Source organism: Guyanagaster necrorhizus, assembly GCF_019112545.1.
Source record: "Guyanagaster necrorhizus MCA 3950 unplaced genomic scaffold BT62scaffold_3, whole genome shotgun sequence".
In the NCBI taxonomy this organism is placed as follows: Eukaryota; Fungi; Basidiomycota; class Agaricomycetes; order Agaricales; family Physalacriaceae; genus Guyanagaster; species Guyanagaster necrorhizus.
This window is the reverse complement of record NW_025064882.1, coordinates 1,877,581-1,893,829: the sequence shown is the minus strand read 5'-3', so window position 1 is coordinate 1,893,829 and position 16,249 is coordinate 1,877,581. Positions and strand designations below refer to the sequence as shown.

Genomic DNA, 16,249 nt, shown 5'->3' with positions numbered 1-16,249 from the left:
CGCAACTTGAATTTTTTTCGGCACCGGAGCGCCAGGAAACAAAAACATGAGCATGATGCAACATTCCTCCCACACGTCGTGGTCATGGGAGAGCATCTCGAAACCGCGAGAATGTTCGGCACTTGGAATACGAAATTCCTGCACCAGCTGCATCCGATGAGCGCATCATCGCGTTCGAAGAAAGATGTCTGCCAAGAAGGTCGACACTCAGGAATGGTCGGCGGAATTGAGTGGTGGCTGTGGCTGTGCCTTTTGTTTGAATCGAAAGCGTTGAGACAACATCGTCCCGGAAGGTGCCGCTGGTTGATTTGAATTTTTCAACACCGCATAAAGATCGCAACACAAGTCGCGCTGCTAGTATGTGATGACACATACTTTATTTGACCAGCGATAGATGCCTATCAGCGCCCATTGATTGTCCAGGCATTCCATTGGCCAGGTAATTTTTTTGGGGGAACGAACTAACCAACTGTTGGTTTAATTAGTGTTCCCAATTGCAACAAACGAATTTGTGCTATAAGCATAGGGCTATTCGCAGTTGGTGAACCAGCGACACCGCTGCCCTGCATGACATGGGTTTAGAAATCCCCTGGACATGCAGTGGATGCGATCTGTTATCAGAAACGGAACGAGTCCGCCAAAGAATGTTTCAAGTTCAAGGCCTTCTTGTACCCGTTAACGTTCCAATTTGCTTTTACGACATTATCCGAGCTGTTAACGTGTTTGGCGGGGCGATCGTGATGTACGTGATGCCGAATCTCCCCTGTCTGCCATTATATTTGGACGCACTGAAGCGAGGCAGCGCTTAGGAGATTCCTTCCTCTCCCTGTCCACGATGGCGGCGACCTCCCTGGGCTGTCTTGCACCTCCTTCACGGCGGCACAGTCTGACGCCTCCTTCTAGTCGTCCTCTACGTTCCTCTCCGTTGGCAGGGCCGTCGTTCAACCTTTCACCCGATGGTAGGCTCGAATTGTCGCCCTTGGACGCGGTAAAGGCCAAGCCAAATAGAATATCCTCCACCCCAGACTTGCCCTCGCTCACTGTCGCTCCTTTGCAGTTACCCAAGCGAATATCGAACCCCCCTGTGATACCCATCAGATCCTCGTTACCCTCGCCTCCTCTGTCGCCTCACAATGCTTCACATCGTTCAAAGTCTCGCGATAGCTTTATTTCTTTGTCACCTCATGCCCAAGTCCTGCACTTTCCCAGGGTTTATACATCCCAATCAACTCCATCCTCGCCGTCTACATCATATACATCCCTTCCGGACCAGTCGTGGCTTACCGCTAATCCTTACCTCACGACTCCTAAGTTTTCTAGGCTGAGTTTGGCTTCACCTGATGTCGTAATGCCAGTATCGGCGAAAGAGAGAAGAAGAAGCATGGCTTCGGCATCGGTAGATGGGCACACCAAAGTTTCATCAGCAACCTTTGGTGCGATTTATTTTCGGCAGCTTTCATTCAGCTAACCAAGGTATAGACACAGACAGGAAGGCAACGGTGTCAAGACGCAGGTCCATTGTTTCTATGTTTTCCAAGTCCCCGAATGTCTCCGTTCCTTCACCCCCTCCGGTACCGCCGACTTCTACGCGTTCCGCACCTAGCATCCGTTCATCCCGAAGCTTACGCTCATTGCGGAGCTTTCGCAGTAGACGGTCCACTTCTACCTCTACCTCCGAGTGTGACGTTATCGCTGAAATCCAAGATGAATTTGGTACAATCAAGGAGGCAGACGTAGTCTCGGTATCGGAGTCAGATTCCGTCTCATCTAGCCCTTCACTACCAACACCAGCTTCTTCGACCAAGTCGGACGTAGATCACACTGATCCTATCATTGAAGTGGGTATTTACATTTTTTTCTCACTTCTGACACATCTCTAATGCCGTTTCAGAAACCGCTTACACCTGTAGTCCCTCGACGCACATCTTCACTCCCTCGATTGTCGACTATCATGAAGAGAGCCAGGTCACAATCCGGGGGTTCGCCGAAGAATAGGCCTCGCACCTCTCTCGAAGACGGAAGGGTGGCTGCAGATGCCGCAGCTCATTCGCCTCATGCCGGGCCTCCTCTTCCTCTCGGCTTCCTTCTTGAATCGGTGCCTGTGGAGCGTCTTGTAGCGTCGTCATCCCAAGTCTTAGAACATGTTGTCGCCCCGGTGCCACGATCAAAACATATGAAAGGACTCTCATTCCTGTCGTTCACGTCATCCGAGGATCAGCATGAATACCCTGTCCCTGAGAGTGGCACCAGTTTGACCACTGAGTTGGTTCGCCAGACGCCTACGCCACCCACTCCAACGACGCCAAAGCCTACCATCAGAAAGCAACCAGTGCCTCCCCCTGTCATTCCTATTCCTTCAATACCGACTTCGCAATCTCGATCCTCGATTTCCCCTGCGTCCTCAACTGGTGCGCGCTTACGTGCTTTGACCCCTTCGCCCACCTTCACAGAAGGCAGTTATATAAGTACTCCCCTTGCAATGCCGGCTAATCTCAGTCCAATAGCTTGTCCTCCGTCCTTCCTTGCGGCTCGTCCAGTCGTAAAGAGCAAGTCCCACAGCTTCCTTGCCATAGATGCGGATGAGACCACCCTTGGACATTCCCTCTCTGCTCCAAGTTCTCCGGTCAATCATCGTCCATCCTCATGGGTCGTATCTTCTGATATCGCCACACGTCCATCTTTACGTTCATCTTCCTCCTTCATGTCTAGCTCGCCACCTACTTCGCCTACTCGGTCCCCGTCCACACAAGGTCGCAAGTCGAGGACAAAGGCGCTCTTACTCCTCGGTATTGGAGACCACCCACCAATGCAAGGTGGGCATAATGCGCCTCCTCCGATTTCGATGCCGCCAATCCGATCAAAATCGAATACCAACATCTCAAGCCCAACAAGTAGCAGTGGTGTAAAGCGATTATGGCGCGCCCTGACTTTGAGAAAGACTAGCTCTGGCTTCGGCGTATAGTTTGGCAATCTACCAGAATCTACCATCTCACTCTGAGTTTCATCACATCAGGACTAAAACTTTAATTGCTCTTTGTATACCGTCTTGGGTGCGGATCACACTACATACACTCTTGATGATACCGTTTCTTCTTCTGATATATACCTTTTCTATTTATTTGGGATTATTGTAAGGCTTGCTGCTTTGCATTACTTTATTTCTTATACCTATGTTATCTCCCTTTGGAGCTAAAGCTAATACCTCGAATCAACAAAATTGTAACATTATTTCTGATTGTAAGTTGTTTAGCTATGTGCGGAGGCGCTAGCTTAGAAACATATTATTTTTGTTGGATAACTCAGACCGTACAAAGCTTCCATAATTCATTACTTTCTGTGGTCGTAAGATGCGCCTTATATGTGCTTGTGGGTCCCTCTAGCATACCTCGTGGGGTGGCAAGGTTCAAATACCGTAGGGTTCCTAGCGAATCCAGGAAGTTCTCCGTGAATGATTCTTCACGACCATCAGCTTCTATTCTATACTGTAAGTTGGTGATTGTTTCTCTCCGTTGCTCTCGCGATGATCCAACGAGGTAGGCACGATATTTTTACTCAATATTTCACTTTACTTGTTCAGACAGGCATGCTGGAACCCAAAAATAGATCCACAAAGCGCATGGCTGCAGCACACCATTCCATTTTTGTTCACTGACCATGTGTATCGTAGTAATGCCTCTTCCACCACTAAGAGTGAACGGCTTTGCCTTACACAGCCACATCGCGGCCCCGATATGGCAATGCTAGTCCAAACAACCCCAGGCCACTACGTAGTAAGTACTACGATAAGGACCTGTGCCGCATAATTCTCGCTCGTTTGATTCACTTATGCTTAACTCCACAACGTTGTCGCCCTTTTCTCTAAATGTTGACGTCAATCTTCGTACGTAGGCTGAAGGATTGACAGTTTGCTGATAATAGCACCACCCATACCCTCATGGAGGTCTCGGTTCTGAACTTTAGTTCCTATGATTCGCCTTCTTTAGTGGTTACGTCGTGTCCACCAACTTCCGTGCTCCCAGCCAGAACAGCTTTCCATAACGGAGAATGGAGTTAAGGTAGGCATCGGCAATAATTGCGGAAAAGGCGCTGCGATCAATAGTAATGTAATAAAAGCATTGTCGATCAAGGGCATTGAGATCGACGGTTTCCCATTCGATAGTCTGTTGAACGGAGGTCTGGAGACAGCACGAGCTTTCTAGAATTACAAAGAATTACAAAACCGAATAAAAACTTGAGCAGTTTAATCACCGTTGGAATCAGAAATGTGGGCATAAAGACGCGTACACCTTCTGGAACATGCGTGTAGAGATAGATTATTCCTAATATGAGCGCGACCACAGTTAGGAATATCTTGTTGAGTCGCCACAAGAGACCTGCAAGCACGGGTCGTTAAAACCCCATTATTTCACGATAAACCTCCAAGAGAAAGTTAGTTTCTGAAACTCTACCAACTGCGGTAAGTCATGAATGACAGACATGTACAATGCCAGCGGATGACACGGAATTCTCATCCTGATTTGATGCCGTAGCTGGCTAGCACCGACTGGTTAACCAAAACTGACTTGTGGTTTCAAGCTGCGGATCCTCGATAATCGTCGTTTGTACGCCCCAATGGAAAGGCCGTCTCCGAAATGCAATAAATGTTTGGAATGTTGTCATATATATGTACATGACAGACGGTAACCGTCAAGTTCTAGCCCGGTTCCGCGCCAGACACCCCAGTTGATAAATGTGCGAACAGACTACTGACCAGGAGGATCGCAGCTCCAAGGGGATAACCTCCTACAGACACCTTGTGAAGATCAATGGAGAAAATCTGCGGCACCAGCAACAGTCGAACAAGCCCACCCAAATGTTAGCCTTGAGACATGGCAATTCAATTCAATGAATACAGCTCTTCATAAATGCTCACATTGTTTTCGAGGATGGCAGTTAAACGGGGGATAGTTGCCTTGAAAGAATATCAGCAAAAAAGTCCACTTTACAGGGAACACATTACTCAGAATCGCTCGATACACTACCCCCGGCACCAAGCGATGACGGCCTCAGACCCCTCTCCCTCTCCCTCAACATGAGTGGCGGAGAACCTGACCTCTCCCGTTCCCGCTCCACCTGCCGACCTATGGGAGGTGTCCCACTCCTACTAATCCTTCCCCGCGTGCCCCCTGTCCGCACATGTGTCGGCGTGGCCTCCAACACAGGCAGTGGGCTGCGGTCCCAAAACTTTAAAGCGGTAAACTTTCCCAGCCAAGTCTGAGAATTCTGCTGTCTGGCTCGTTCCGCTCTTTTGCGTTCAAATGTTGCGCGATGGCGACCATAAGAGTCCTGGAATGACTGAGATATGCGCGAGGAAAAGATGAGCTCGCCACGAGGGTTAGAGGAAGGGGGAATGGGGGCAATGGGCACGCTGGATCCACGGCTGGACGATCGAGGTGGTGGGGAATGGGCACGCGGTTTCCGCCAGAAGAACAAACTCCATCCGGGTTTCCGTACATTGAGATACATGTTGAAGGAGCGCAATGCTCGATTGGCATGTGGGACATACTTATTGGCGTAGGCAATCTTCTCCGAATACATTCCCGAAGCAAAGAATAGAACGAGCGTAGTCAGAGAAATAAGCAGTAGAGTGGTGGGAAGGTAGGGATAGAACGGAATTTCTACTGGGGGCCGGAAGTCTGGACGTGAACTGAACAGAGACGCATGAATTGCTCTGTACGGATTTAGCAGAAGAGATGATTCAGGAGGAAGGACAATCTCAATGAGCAGGAAAAGTGTAGAGAGCAGTAACTGCAGCAAGAATACTATGGACAGGAGAATCAATGGGTCAGTGTTGCGGCTGATGTGACGTGTACGCACGCTGGTACCGCGACTTTCGAGCTTGCAGAGAGGCTGCATTCGACTTGAGACGTTCTTCAAAGAGTAGCAAGTCTCTGTAAGTCGCGGAATCATTTGGGGGGAACGGCGACGGCGACAAAGAATGGCGTAGTGGAGGAGTAGAACGAGGCGGCATCAATTGTTGGTGGTGAGGTTAGGGTTTGTATTTCACAGCGGGGCACGTGGTTATCTGTGGCGGAACTCGGGCCGCGGCACACGTGTCTCGGTACTCTCGCTGTCCTACAAGTCATGTCGGAGAGCTGTACGCCTGTGAGTACGTCGACATTTCCATGTGCATTTTCTTCTTACGAGGAAATCTATTATCTATTTAGAAACATGACTGGTTCACGGCAACACTGACGTTTGGTCTTTGTACTGGCCTCGTCATTTCCTATGTGCCCCAAGTCAGTCTCCCTTTTTTTCAGATCCTGCTGGTCGGACTCACGGAAAGCGAATTCAGCACTTGAGAATCATACAGAAACGCTCTTCAGAAGGTTTCAGTCCTTGGTTTCTATTGTTGGGCAGTACATCGTCTGCCTCGGGGTTGCTGAACATGTGCGTTTCCTTCAGTCCAACAGTTCATTGGTCCATTCCGGTCATTCTCCATTTATTCCACCCTCTGCATTACGTTCTCTTCAATTGAGAGCTAATAATGCCTCGCTCGATTTAGGGTGACGATGCAATGGGGCATCGTCCGATGTTGTCCATTCTTTGTATGTCTCCATTCTCCTCCTATTTCTCGTTGCTCGATGCTGTATACAGACTTTTGGAACCTGCCTCGAAATGACAGCTGGCGTCATTCAGGTCGGTCTGCAATGGGCCATGTTTACGTTTATGTGAGTTACGCGTTCTGGTGCACCTGGTTACAACTGACTGGGAACTTCTGCCATGTCCAGAATGGTTCTATACATGATATACTATCCCCCCCATCTCAAATACTTGGAGATAGATATCGACGCGCACAATTCCCGCCCGATACATAGGAGAGTGAAGACGCCAACACTTACTTCTGAGTGGAGCCAATCAATAGTGCTCAGTTGGATCACGGCGGCTCACTTGTGAGTAACCCGCGCGTGGACAGTGCTTCAGATCATCTGAATATAAATTATCTAGTGTAATAATAACGTTCACGACCTTTTTCCTCCTTCTCACGTCACCTGCCCCGTCAGCATCTCCTCCCATCGACCCCTTCACGCCACCGGAGCACATGGACAAAACGTTGGCTAATTGGGCTACTTTTCTTGGTACGCTGCCTGTTAATACGATGCACCATATTAATGTTATTTATCGTCGTAGGTATTTCCTCAGCACTCCTCGCGGCTATCCAATATGCGCCTCAAATAATACACACTTGGCGCGCGCGGCTGGTCGGTGCACTTAGTATTCCGATGATGCTGATTCAAAGCCCTGGTGCCGTGTTAATGGTATTAAGTATCGCGCTGAGGTGAATTAAAACCCCATCTCTCTGTCTCTTTATTCCTCCCATTAGCCTTCTATATATTCTCGCTAATGTGACTTTTCCATCAGACCCGGCACAAACTGGACTTCATGGATAACCTTTGCTGTTGCTGGAATGATGCAAGGGACTCTCCTGACGCTTTGCATCGTGTTTAAGATTAGGCAACGCAGGCTCCACATAGACGACTTTGGTGAGCCGTTAACCCCGCTACAGCAATACTCTCCTCTGCCTGAAGGGATGCCCGGGCTTGTCATTGGTGAAGGCGAAGATGAGGTCGCCGTGAGGGTCGCTCTGGCAAGCGAACTGGAGAGTGCGGTCGAAACCGACGTCAGATCAGCAGGGGTAAGGCCCGTGCTAGAAATCACTGTCAGGCCCAGGTCAGGGGAAAGGGAACCGCTACTGGGAGAGCAGAGCAGCAAGAGTACAGAGGATGGGAAGTCAAGTGGGTGGTTTGGCTGGGGGAGGTAGGCGTGCTCCACTTGGGTTTATATGGAGCATTTTGTTCAAGGCCATAAGTATTTTAGTCGTAATAATTCCCATTGCAATAACGCATCACGTTGCTGAGTCTCTGCATTTCGTCAAGCGATTTTTCCGTACGCAAGCCATCGACATTTGTCATCAACCATGTATATTCTGCACCACGAGCAAGTTCGTTGTCGATGGATGCCAACAGGAATACTTTCACTATCCTTGCTGGTCGCCTTTTCGACCCTAGCATTGAAGATTTCGTTGCAAGTCAAGTCATCGTCGTATCGAAAACAGCTGGGTTGATTGTTGATGTGCATGACTATACGACTGGATCCGTTGATATTGATCTTCGCCATCTCACCGTTCTGCCTGGATTCGTGGACGCTCATGTTTACAGTATGCGATGCTTCATGTCCGGAATTCATCTCCAAGTGACGAGCTCCGCTAGTGTTCCTTCATTCGTATTCAGAGACATCATGGACGGATCAGTTAACGAAGGAGAGTCTCGCTGAACGCACCATCAGGGCCACTGTTCACGCCAGAAAGACCTTGATGGCAGGATTCACGACAGTTCGGTACGTATGTCCAGTTATTAAGTTCACTTGAGCCTGAGTCCTGGTTTAGCGACCTGGGAACAGAGGGAGCAGGCGATGCTGATCTCGCGCTGCGTCGATGTCTAGCTGGCCCGGATCCTATCATTCCTGGCCCGAGATACTTCTGCGCCAATCGTGCCCTTGTCACCACCGGAAGCTATGGTGCGTGGCGCCTCGAAATGGGCACTGAAGAGCTAAGATGCTGTAGGACCGAAAAGTTCGATACACCCTCACAGTGAAGGCGTAGAAGGCATTACCGGGGCAGAGGTCACTGATGGCATAGACGAATGTGTCAAAGCCGTCAGAAGGCAGGTCGGCGCTGGCGTAGATTGGATCAAGGTATTTCCCCCAATCACCCAGTTTCGTTACCTCTGTTGACTTGTTGTTAGATTTATGCAGGCGCGCTGTGATTTTTCCTACAAAGAACATCCTAATGACACGTTCCTAGACTATTCCGTGCGCTCTAGAGTCGCGTCTGTCTCTCCTGCCATCGGAGCTCGTGCCATGCCTACTTTCATGTACAGTGAGATTAAAGTCATGGTCGATATCGCACATGCCCTTGGTGTCAAAGTTGCGGGACACGCGAAAACTGTAGAAGCGGTATCAAATCTATTAAAGGCTGGTGCTAACACCATCGAGCATGGCTCCCAAATGTACAAAGACGCTTCCTTAATGGACGCGTTCTGTAATTCGCCGTCAACAATTTGGATTCCTACCCTTGCCGTTTATTATGAAATGCGACACAATAGTCCCCAGGGATGGGAAGACGCACGGACGTCTTTCCAGCGAGCGTTGAAGATGGGAATGGATAATATCTCGTGTGGAGGAGATACAGGTCCATTTCCTCACGGAGATAATGCTCTGGAGATGAAGCTGATGGTCAGACTTGGTGCACCGTGGAAAGGGTGCTGAGGTGGAGTACCTTAGGCGGTTGGAAGTGTATCAGACCGATAAACTGGAAGGGGGGTCAGAACGGAACATCAGGAGATAATGACATATGGTTTGGCAACGTCAAAGCTGGCTGGGCAGCTGATCTAGTCGCATTGGAAGGGAATTTGGAGGATGATTTTGAAGGAACTTTGGATAGAGTGAGCTTTGTGATGAGGGGAGGGAAGGTGTACAAGCTAGATGGAAAGGCCGTACAGGATGTTTAACTGGTTAGTGCGTTGATGAAAAAATACTAGCTTCTCACAAACTATTTTGATCCAAGTGTTTTGAGACGTATTCAACTAGTTCCTTATGCCGAAGTACACGACAAAGGTTGCTATTATTGTCATACAGGTTCAATGCATCGTCTCATTTTCCAGTGATCCGTTATACTCCTACCCTCATCCCATAGACAGCCAACTACTACAATGAGGTGCAGCGCGTTATCCGGTTCTGTTACCTTCAAAACATCTGTCCAGTCACCACGCCACATTCAGGAAGCGGAGATACTTACAACAGAGACAAGGTACCATCTCCATGTACCCTGGCCTTGATAGAGATATCCACAGTCAGGTTTCAATCCTGCCTCAGCTTCAGCGTATCCTTCCGCAGGTCGGAAGATGGGCTGTCATTTTTTGTTTTCTGACGACGGCACAGCTGCCTTTGACGCCGGGATGCCGGCAACGGGGTGTATCTTCTCGTTCAGGAGAAGGAAACATATTCAATACCAGTAAAAGCAAAGGGCACAAATCGAGGTTCGGGTTGGAACATGGCTGGGTTGCGGGGCTCTAGTAATGCATCCTTCGATCTTCTGGCCCTAAATTGGCAGCACCAGCAAACCCCACAGGAACGCGGTGGCAAGAGCGTCATACTGATGTCGAATGTGACGATATATTTTCCCCAGTAATATTCCTAGAACAAATGTTGGAGCGGCAGTCCACCCGTAGTGCTGTAATACCCATAATACGAATCTGGTTTAACATCTCTTACGTCCTTTTCAAAATTCAGGAGCTCGATTGAGCGATAAGAACGTGGTAGAAAAGGACTCGGACGGAGTGGCAGCAGTGTACATTATCCCTTGCTTGACAAAGTGTCAACGTAGTAATAGCAAGGTAAGAGTGCAGTTTCCTTTAAGTGGCTGTAGCGACACCGGTTACTCAACGGTTCCTTGACCCTCCTGCTTGAGCCGTTTCTAAGTTTGGTATCTACTCCCAGTGTTCATATCTACCATTGACAGGCATTGTTCGCGTCTCATTAACTCTTTTACAGGAATTACGCTTCCAAAGCGGTTGTCCGCTCGATGTTCTTTTGCATTCCTTGGTTCTTTGAGGTTAATCAATCATGGTGTTCACGCTGCGTGAAACCATTCGAAAGCATTCCCAGACGCATGCGCATAATATATGAACAGATGTGGTCCTCGAAAGCGGTATCATTGAGTATCCTCCACTCTGCGATCTAAATGATTATCTACACATGAATCTCTCTGTTATTCTGCCTTTTGACGGTAACTGCGAAGCAATTGAATAATCACTGCCACAGTCGGGATCAAGGCGCGACACGCTATGCGCCACCACCATTCCCTTTCCCCCTCTTGGTGATCGTTTCGATGTTTGACAGGTCGTGGCTGTGGAAATATCAATCAAGGATAAAGATATCTACGATATAGAAGGCAAGCAATCGGTATGAATACAACTTTTCGCTATTCCCAGGTTATATTTGCTGTACGTACGACATTCAGGTCGATGCTGTCAGAATATGGTTTTGGTTTTCGTGGAGATCTGGGGCCTGGGTATGTCTGCCAGCATCTCTTTATCAATGAATTACTTACTGATTGATGATGATTGCATCGCTATGAACCATTTACAGGAGGCACTTCTCTTGACATGACCATTGTATCCGTTATCCTTGTAACTTTCAATTAGATTGCGCGGCACTTCCAGTATGAGTATTATTTAATAATATACATGAGGCCCGCAGGCTCTCTTGATAAGTAATATTGTGTTAGACACAAGGCATGATGAGGCACAAAACAAATACGAACACCTCTCCAAAGCTAGCGACATAATATCATAGCCGTTTCCATCCCTCTGCCTCCTGGACTGGCCACTTCAGGTTGTCTCTGTCGGGTTCAACGGTCGGCGTCTCCGCCCCACTTTCAGCACTATCAGCGCTATTATCCCATCTTCCCCTCGGAAGTCTTTCCTCTTCCATCAGACCCTCTCTCTCTTCCTGTATGCCACGCTTTCCCCGCTCCCTCCGTTCATGGGTTTCCATAAGTCCTTGAAGCTTTTTCTGAATCCCAGGGCCTATGCTAGCATGGCGCGACAGGAAAGCTGCTCCTTCTTCGGCTTCCTGTGCCATCAGTACCTGCACACTTTCCGGTCTTTTCCTCCGGCCACCAAGTCCAATGGTGGATGTATTGAGACCCATGGAGGAAGTTGAGGACGAGTGATGATGAAGTGTCTTGCTCCGACTTAACGTACCAATTGAGGCGCTCGAGGGTCCACGTCCAATGATTCCGTCGTCGCTGAGCGCTGGATGACGAGGTGGTGGTCGACCTCCATCTTCACTTAGCGCTGGGTGTCGTGGAGGCGGACCCGATTTGGCCGTGGCTAGTGCGACTTGCTCCAGCGAGCTAACAGACATTGGTGGACTGGGAAGAGGATTTCCACTCGCACTACCGCTGTCGGAACTAGAACTGCCTGCCTTTCTTACTGGGAAGGGATTATTTGACTTGTGCAAGGGCACAGGGTTGGAAGAGCTTTTGAGCACTCCGATAACCCTTTCTCGTTCCAGCATCTCCTCGGCCTTTTTCATCGCACTCCCTTGTTTACTCGCTTGCAGACTTTGTTTCATTAATACTGTCGTATGAACCGGCACTTTCCCGTTGCCCTGCAACAGAGGTTTCGGGGGTATAACTGGGCCATTTATGGATGGCTTCGGTGGTACGACGGGCAATCTCTTTGGAGGGGGAAGGAGGGGCTTACTGGGCTTACGCGGAGGCAGATCTGGCGCTGGAGCAGATGTAGACGGTTTGTTAGGTGAAGTAGATCTGGCCGTTGGACGTGCTGGTGTCGCAGGAAGAGACGTCGATGCCGGTTTTAGCGGAGGTGGTGGCCGTGTGGGAGAGTTAGAAGATGCTCGTGGCGGTGGCAAGGACGTCGTCGATGGTCTTCGCGACGGAGGCGCCGTAAAAGGATTGTTGGGGCGATGCCCAGGCGTGAATGGATTAGTTCGCGGCGGCGGTGAGGTTGATAACGGTGGTGAGAGCAGTTGGGCTGCAAAACGTGACTAGTCAGTAAAATAAATAAAGTAAGAGTTGACCGATACTTGTACGTACGCTGAATAAATGCTAGTCCTCGATCCAGCTCTCGCCCCGGTTCCACCTGTGCATGCGCGAGAAGTCGCATCGCGACATAGAATTGTCCTCTCGTCAGCGTATCTCTTAACGCCAGCTTTGGTGAGAAAAGTTTGAGCACGTCATCCACTGGGGCATCAGGATACCGTCCCCTTAACCATGCTCTAGTCTCTCGCACATTCAAGTCCTCGTCGTCTGCGGGGGCGATGCCATCGAGAATTGAGGTATATGCAGCGTACTCTCCATCACTAAGAGCAGAGACGTGTAGGGAGAGCGGCCGTGTGCTCATATATTCGAGTTAATCGTGGCGGAAAGCAACGTGAAGCAGGGTAGGCGACGAGCAACCTTAAGTTACCGGCACTACTCCGTCATAATTATGTCAGCGTCGCCACAGGTGGCCGGAACGGCGGCTGCGCTAGCTAAATTTGTAGTGTTCAAAGGCAATTCAAAGCAAATTCAAAGGGCAATTTTCGATACTTTCCCAACGGTCATGAGGAAATCATAGTTGTTATTGCCTGCAACATGACACGGTACTGTGTCTTATCAGCTAGTATTTAGTATGAGGAATTTCATACAGCTTGTCGTCAACTTGAAGAGTCGCGACAAAATCTAGGAATAAAGCTCTAATTACGGTTTGAATGCTTCCACAACCCTCTCAAGCAAAAACGAATTATTAGGACAAGTCTAAGATTATTCAAGCTAGTACAGTATTGTATATAAAATATGTAAAATTAAACAAGCTGTATGGCATGGTCTAATACCGAAGGTATTCGTCTAGGTAAACGCTTGGGCATAACGTTCTCTAATCACGGCCATCTGTGATTCTGTGATTGATAAGGATATTAGGACACCTAGGACATTAATATTTGCATCACGAACGTCTCACCGAATATTTTCCCTCGTTGTACGGCACTAGACATCGTAGTCATCAGTGATTTAAGCAGCTGGACGGGCTCACTTGGTGCTCCCGACGAATCAATGCTATCGTCGTGACCATCCGATATTTCTTGGATAAGAAACTGACATACTTGAGTCCAGAGAACCTAAGAAGAATATCAGCAATGGCACATGCAAGAAACCCCCTTGGACTCACCGCCAAGAATGCATTAAGTGATACAACTTCTGTAACATTGATAGTATCAAGAATGTGAACGATGGAACGAACAGCAGAAATGGTACGTCCCCTGGATGCTGGGTTAATCGCAATGAACGGTCGATGCAGCTGAATCACGGAGGAATGTGCGAGAGTGTAGATGAGGAGTGTCGTCTCATGCGAGGTAGCTGCTATCATTTCTGGTATTGATGGCAACTCTTGCAAAAACCTCTGGACTAAAGCGTCCTGAGCAGAAAAAGAACCAAAGAATTGTCGTGCCGATGATTGAGGCATGTCTGTTAGTAGATCAATTGTAAATGTACCTTGAAGGAGCATGTAAGAAAGACAAACTAGGCTCGAAATGGCGACTGATTGTCGACGACCTTTCGTACAGAATACTGGCTTTGGCGTATGATGCAATCATAGAGGTCCCTTCATCGCCGTCAAGAACCGCACGGGACAAAAACTTCCAGACGGTTTGGCTCGTTCTAAATTCCGGGGACCAGTATATCTTAAGAAAAGTAAGAGTAAGTAGTCTGTTACTAAGAACGACCAGGGACACACCTGCGAATAGGACTGCATTTCCAGAGGCCAAGGTGTATCAATCGATTCATATACAATATTCGACTCTAAAGTAGTCCAGCAGTTATTTAGTATCAACACAGTCCAGAATCCGTTAATTCTCTCTCCTTCCTCGACAAGATCAGTAAGAGGAGGGAGGTTTGAGGTACTGCCTCCTTCAGTAGAGCGAATTTTGTGGAATCCTGCACCAAAAAGGAGAGAAACTGCGGCACTGGTATGGTACTTCCCTTCGAGCATCCTTGCATTCAGGAAGAAATATTGTGCGAGAAGAGCTTCTGCCTGAATACGATGGATGATCTTATGCGTATGGGTGGTCGACAGAGCTTCTGAAGTATGTCGCACTGCCGTAGACAAGAAATACGGCTCGAACGCTGATATTTCCGGGGAGGCGGATAGATGAACCCCCCACAGATACACTGCCTGGAGCAGAGCAAGAGACGGCCGTTCCCATCCAAATTCATCAGCATTCATAATCGTGTTGGTGAAGCGGCCCACGTTGAGAAAAAATCCAATCTCCGTGCAGCATCGCAAAAAAGACCCAACACTGTCAAAAGCGTGAAATGATTATGTATGAGGAAGGAGATAGAAACTCACATTGTTTGATGGAGTTGAACTGGAAGCCTCTACGATTTAATAGTGATATCACGTTTCTTGAGATCTAGACACTCTTATTGTTTGACATACCTCCGGTATAGCCTGTAAGTCATGAGGTGCAGGATTGGGCGGAAAACTCGATACTAGAGCGGGACATGAGAATACGCCTGCATGAATGGAACGGCGACGTACCAGAGCTTGAAGCTTGAGGTTGGGAACCCGCTATCGAGCTCTCAGCTATTGAATATGGCTGAGAAAGTCTGATCGCCGCATTCGAATTCGCAGGGGACGCTTCGAGCTCGCGAATTCGAGATTCAAAAATAGCGATCTGTTCTTCGAGTAGTTGTGTCCGAGTGGTTCCAGAGTCGCTATACTCGCAGTCCTGTAACGAAGGAACAGACGCGCACGTCCCACATATGGGTCTTGCACCGTCGCATTTCTAAAGCATACGCAAAAGTTCAGTTCCGAGGGTTTTCCGACTGGCATGTCGGCGTTTTAGGACACCTACCACTTTTCTGCGCCTAATAAGTTGCTTTGTCAGACCTAAAGCTTAGGATTTCTCGCAACTGAACGTCGTACCGGCAGTTTAGGCATGCGCTACCTCTATGCAGGGGATGCGAGGTCCCAGAGGAAACAGACGAGGTGCTTCTATGGTGAAGCGAAGAGGACATATCCACTAGAGATTGGTTGGGAACGGGGAACAAGTTGAGGGCAGTTCTTGAGAGTGAGGCATATATATATGCGTATAGCAATGACTCGAGGAGTTTGTCAGGCGAGTTACATGTCTTTTCTCAATCCGACAGCCACGGTAGCGCGAGTACTTGAACGCGACCACGGAAAATGGCGTATGGAAGTTTCGGGAAAACGCCGTACCGGAAGTAATTTGACGACGACGTACTGACTCCAGTTCCTTGCAAAAACTGCCATATTGACGAGGAAAGTTCAATACAGTTAGAACACGTCAGTGGTAGTTCTTTTCCCACAGAGCATTCCATCGAATACTCAAGTTCCAAGGCTCGGTTAGATACAGAGCTTTGTCGACAGTTAGCAACAGGTTACCTTCAAACGGTGAGGCGCATAAGATGGTGAGGCGCGTAGGGTGGTAGTAAGATGGTCCGCTCAAGGGTCCGTTGGGAAGCCATTCGGATTGTGCGGAATAGATCGGATCAAAGGTAATCGTGGGATCTGGATCGGCAAGGCAAAAATTTCTCCTCGTTTTGGAACAAACCGGCAAACGCTCCTTTGCACAGGCCCACGGCAGAAGTTGCATACAGTAGTTGGAGAAAATCGGGAAATGTCGA

General features: G+C 48.7%; 6 protein-coding genes across 6 annotated transcripts; 3 read left to right on the top strand and 3 right to left on the bottom strand.

Annotated features, from left to right (window-relative positions):
* Positions 1 to 604: 604 nt before the first annotated feature.
* BT62DRAFT_428404 (uncharacterized protein) lies at positions 605 to 3,107 on the top strand. The gene is made up of 3 exons (XM_043180863.1): positions 605 to 1,433; positions 1,480 to 1,838; positions 1,892 to 3,107. Exons 1-3 carry the CDS (start codon positions 836 to 838, stop codon positions 2,960 to 2,962), a joined length of 2,028 nt encoding a protein of 675 aa, XP_043045003.1. The 5' UTR covers positions 605 to 835; the 3' UTR covers positions 2,963 to 3,107.
* Positions 3,108 to 4,693: 1,586 nt separating this feature from the next.
* BT62DRAFT_991041 (uncharacterized protein) lies at positions 4,694 to 6,014 on the bottom strand (the record flags this gene model as incomplete). Its single annotated transcript, XM_043190263.1, has 4 exons — positions 5,857 to 6,014; positions 5,017 to 5,801; positions 4,913 to 4,951; positions 4,694 to 4,816 (listed from the first exon to the last, which is right to left on the bottom strand). Exons 1-4 carry the CDS (start codon positions 6,008 to 6,010, stop codon positions 4,694 to 4,696), a joined length of 1,101 nt encoding a protein of 366 aa, XP_043045002.1. The 5' UTR covers positions 6,011 to 6,014.
* Positions 6,015 to 6,123: 109 nt separating this feature from the next.
* BT62DRAFT_984594 (uncharacterized protein) lies at positions 6,124 to 7,801 on the top strand (the record flags this gene model as incomplete). The annotated part of the gene is made up of 9 exons (XM_043189871.1): positions 6,124 to 6,144; positions 6,207 to 6,278; positions 6,335 to 6,429; positions 6,545 to 6,587; positions 6,637 to 6,710; positions 6,771 to 6,932; positions 6,988 to 7,118; positions 7,171 to 7,318; positions 7,402 to 7,801. The coding sequence occupies 9 exons, from the start codon at positions 6,124 to 6,126 to the stop codon at positions 7,799 to 7,801; spliced, it is 1,146 nt and encodes a 381-aa protein (XP_043045001.1).
* A 142-nt stretch (positions 7,802 to 7,943) lies between these two features.
* Positions 7,944 to 9,548, top strand: BT62DRAFT_984593 (uncharacterized protein; the record flags this gene model as incomplete). Its single annotated transcript, XM_043189870.1, has 7 exons — positions 7,944 to 8,197; positions 8,250 to 8,376; positions 8,426 to 8,556; positions 8,603 to 8,733; positions 8,784 to 8,793; positions 8,843 to 9,283; positions 9,322 to 9,548. Exons 1-7 carry the CDS (start codon positions 7,993 to 7,995, stop codon positions 9,546 to 9,548), a joined length of 1,272 nt encoding a protein of 423 aa, XP_043045000.1. The 5' UTR covers positions 7,944 to 7,992.
* A 1,680-nt stretch (positions 9,549 to 11,228) lies between these two features.
* BT62DRAFT_1072059 (uncharacterized protein) lies at positions 11,229 to 13,030 on the bottom strand. The gene is made up of 2 exons (XM_043178826.1): positions 12,662 to 13,030; positions 11,229 to 12,599 (listed from the first exon to the last, which is right to left on the bottom strand). The coding sequence occupies exons 1-2, from the start codon at positions 12,966 to 12,968 to the stop codon at positions 11,389 to 11,391; spliced, it is 1,518 nt and encodes a 505-aa protein (XP_043044999.1). The 5' UTR covers positions 12,969 to 13,030; the 3' UTR covers positions 11,229 to 11,388.
* Positions 13,031 to 13,418: 388 nt separating this feature from the next.
* BT62DRAFT_927209 (uncharacterized protein) lies at positions 13,419 to 16,077 on the bottom strand. Its single transcript, XM_043185201.1, has 10 exons — positions 15,528 to 16,077; positions 15,457 to 15,469; positions 15,141 to 15,387; positions 15,039 to 15,091; positions 14,949 to 14,977; positions 14,337 to 14,898; positions 14,124 to 14,283; positions 13,773 to 14,068; positions 13,566 to 13,722; positions 13,419 to 13,503 (listed from the first exon to the last, which is right to left on the bottom strand). The coding sequence occupies exons 1-10, from the start codon at positions 15,617 to 15,619 to the stop codon at positions 13,454 to 13,456; spliced, it is 1,659 nt and encodes a 552-aa protein (XP_043044998.1). The 5' UTR covers positions 15,620 to 16,077; the 3' UTR covers positions 13,419 to 13,453.
* Between the last annotated feature and the right edge of the window lie 172 nt (positions 16,078 to 16,249).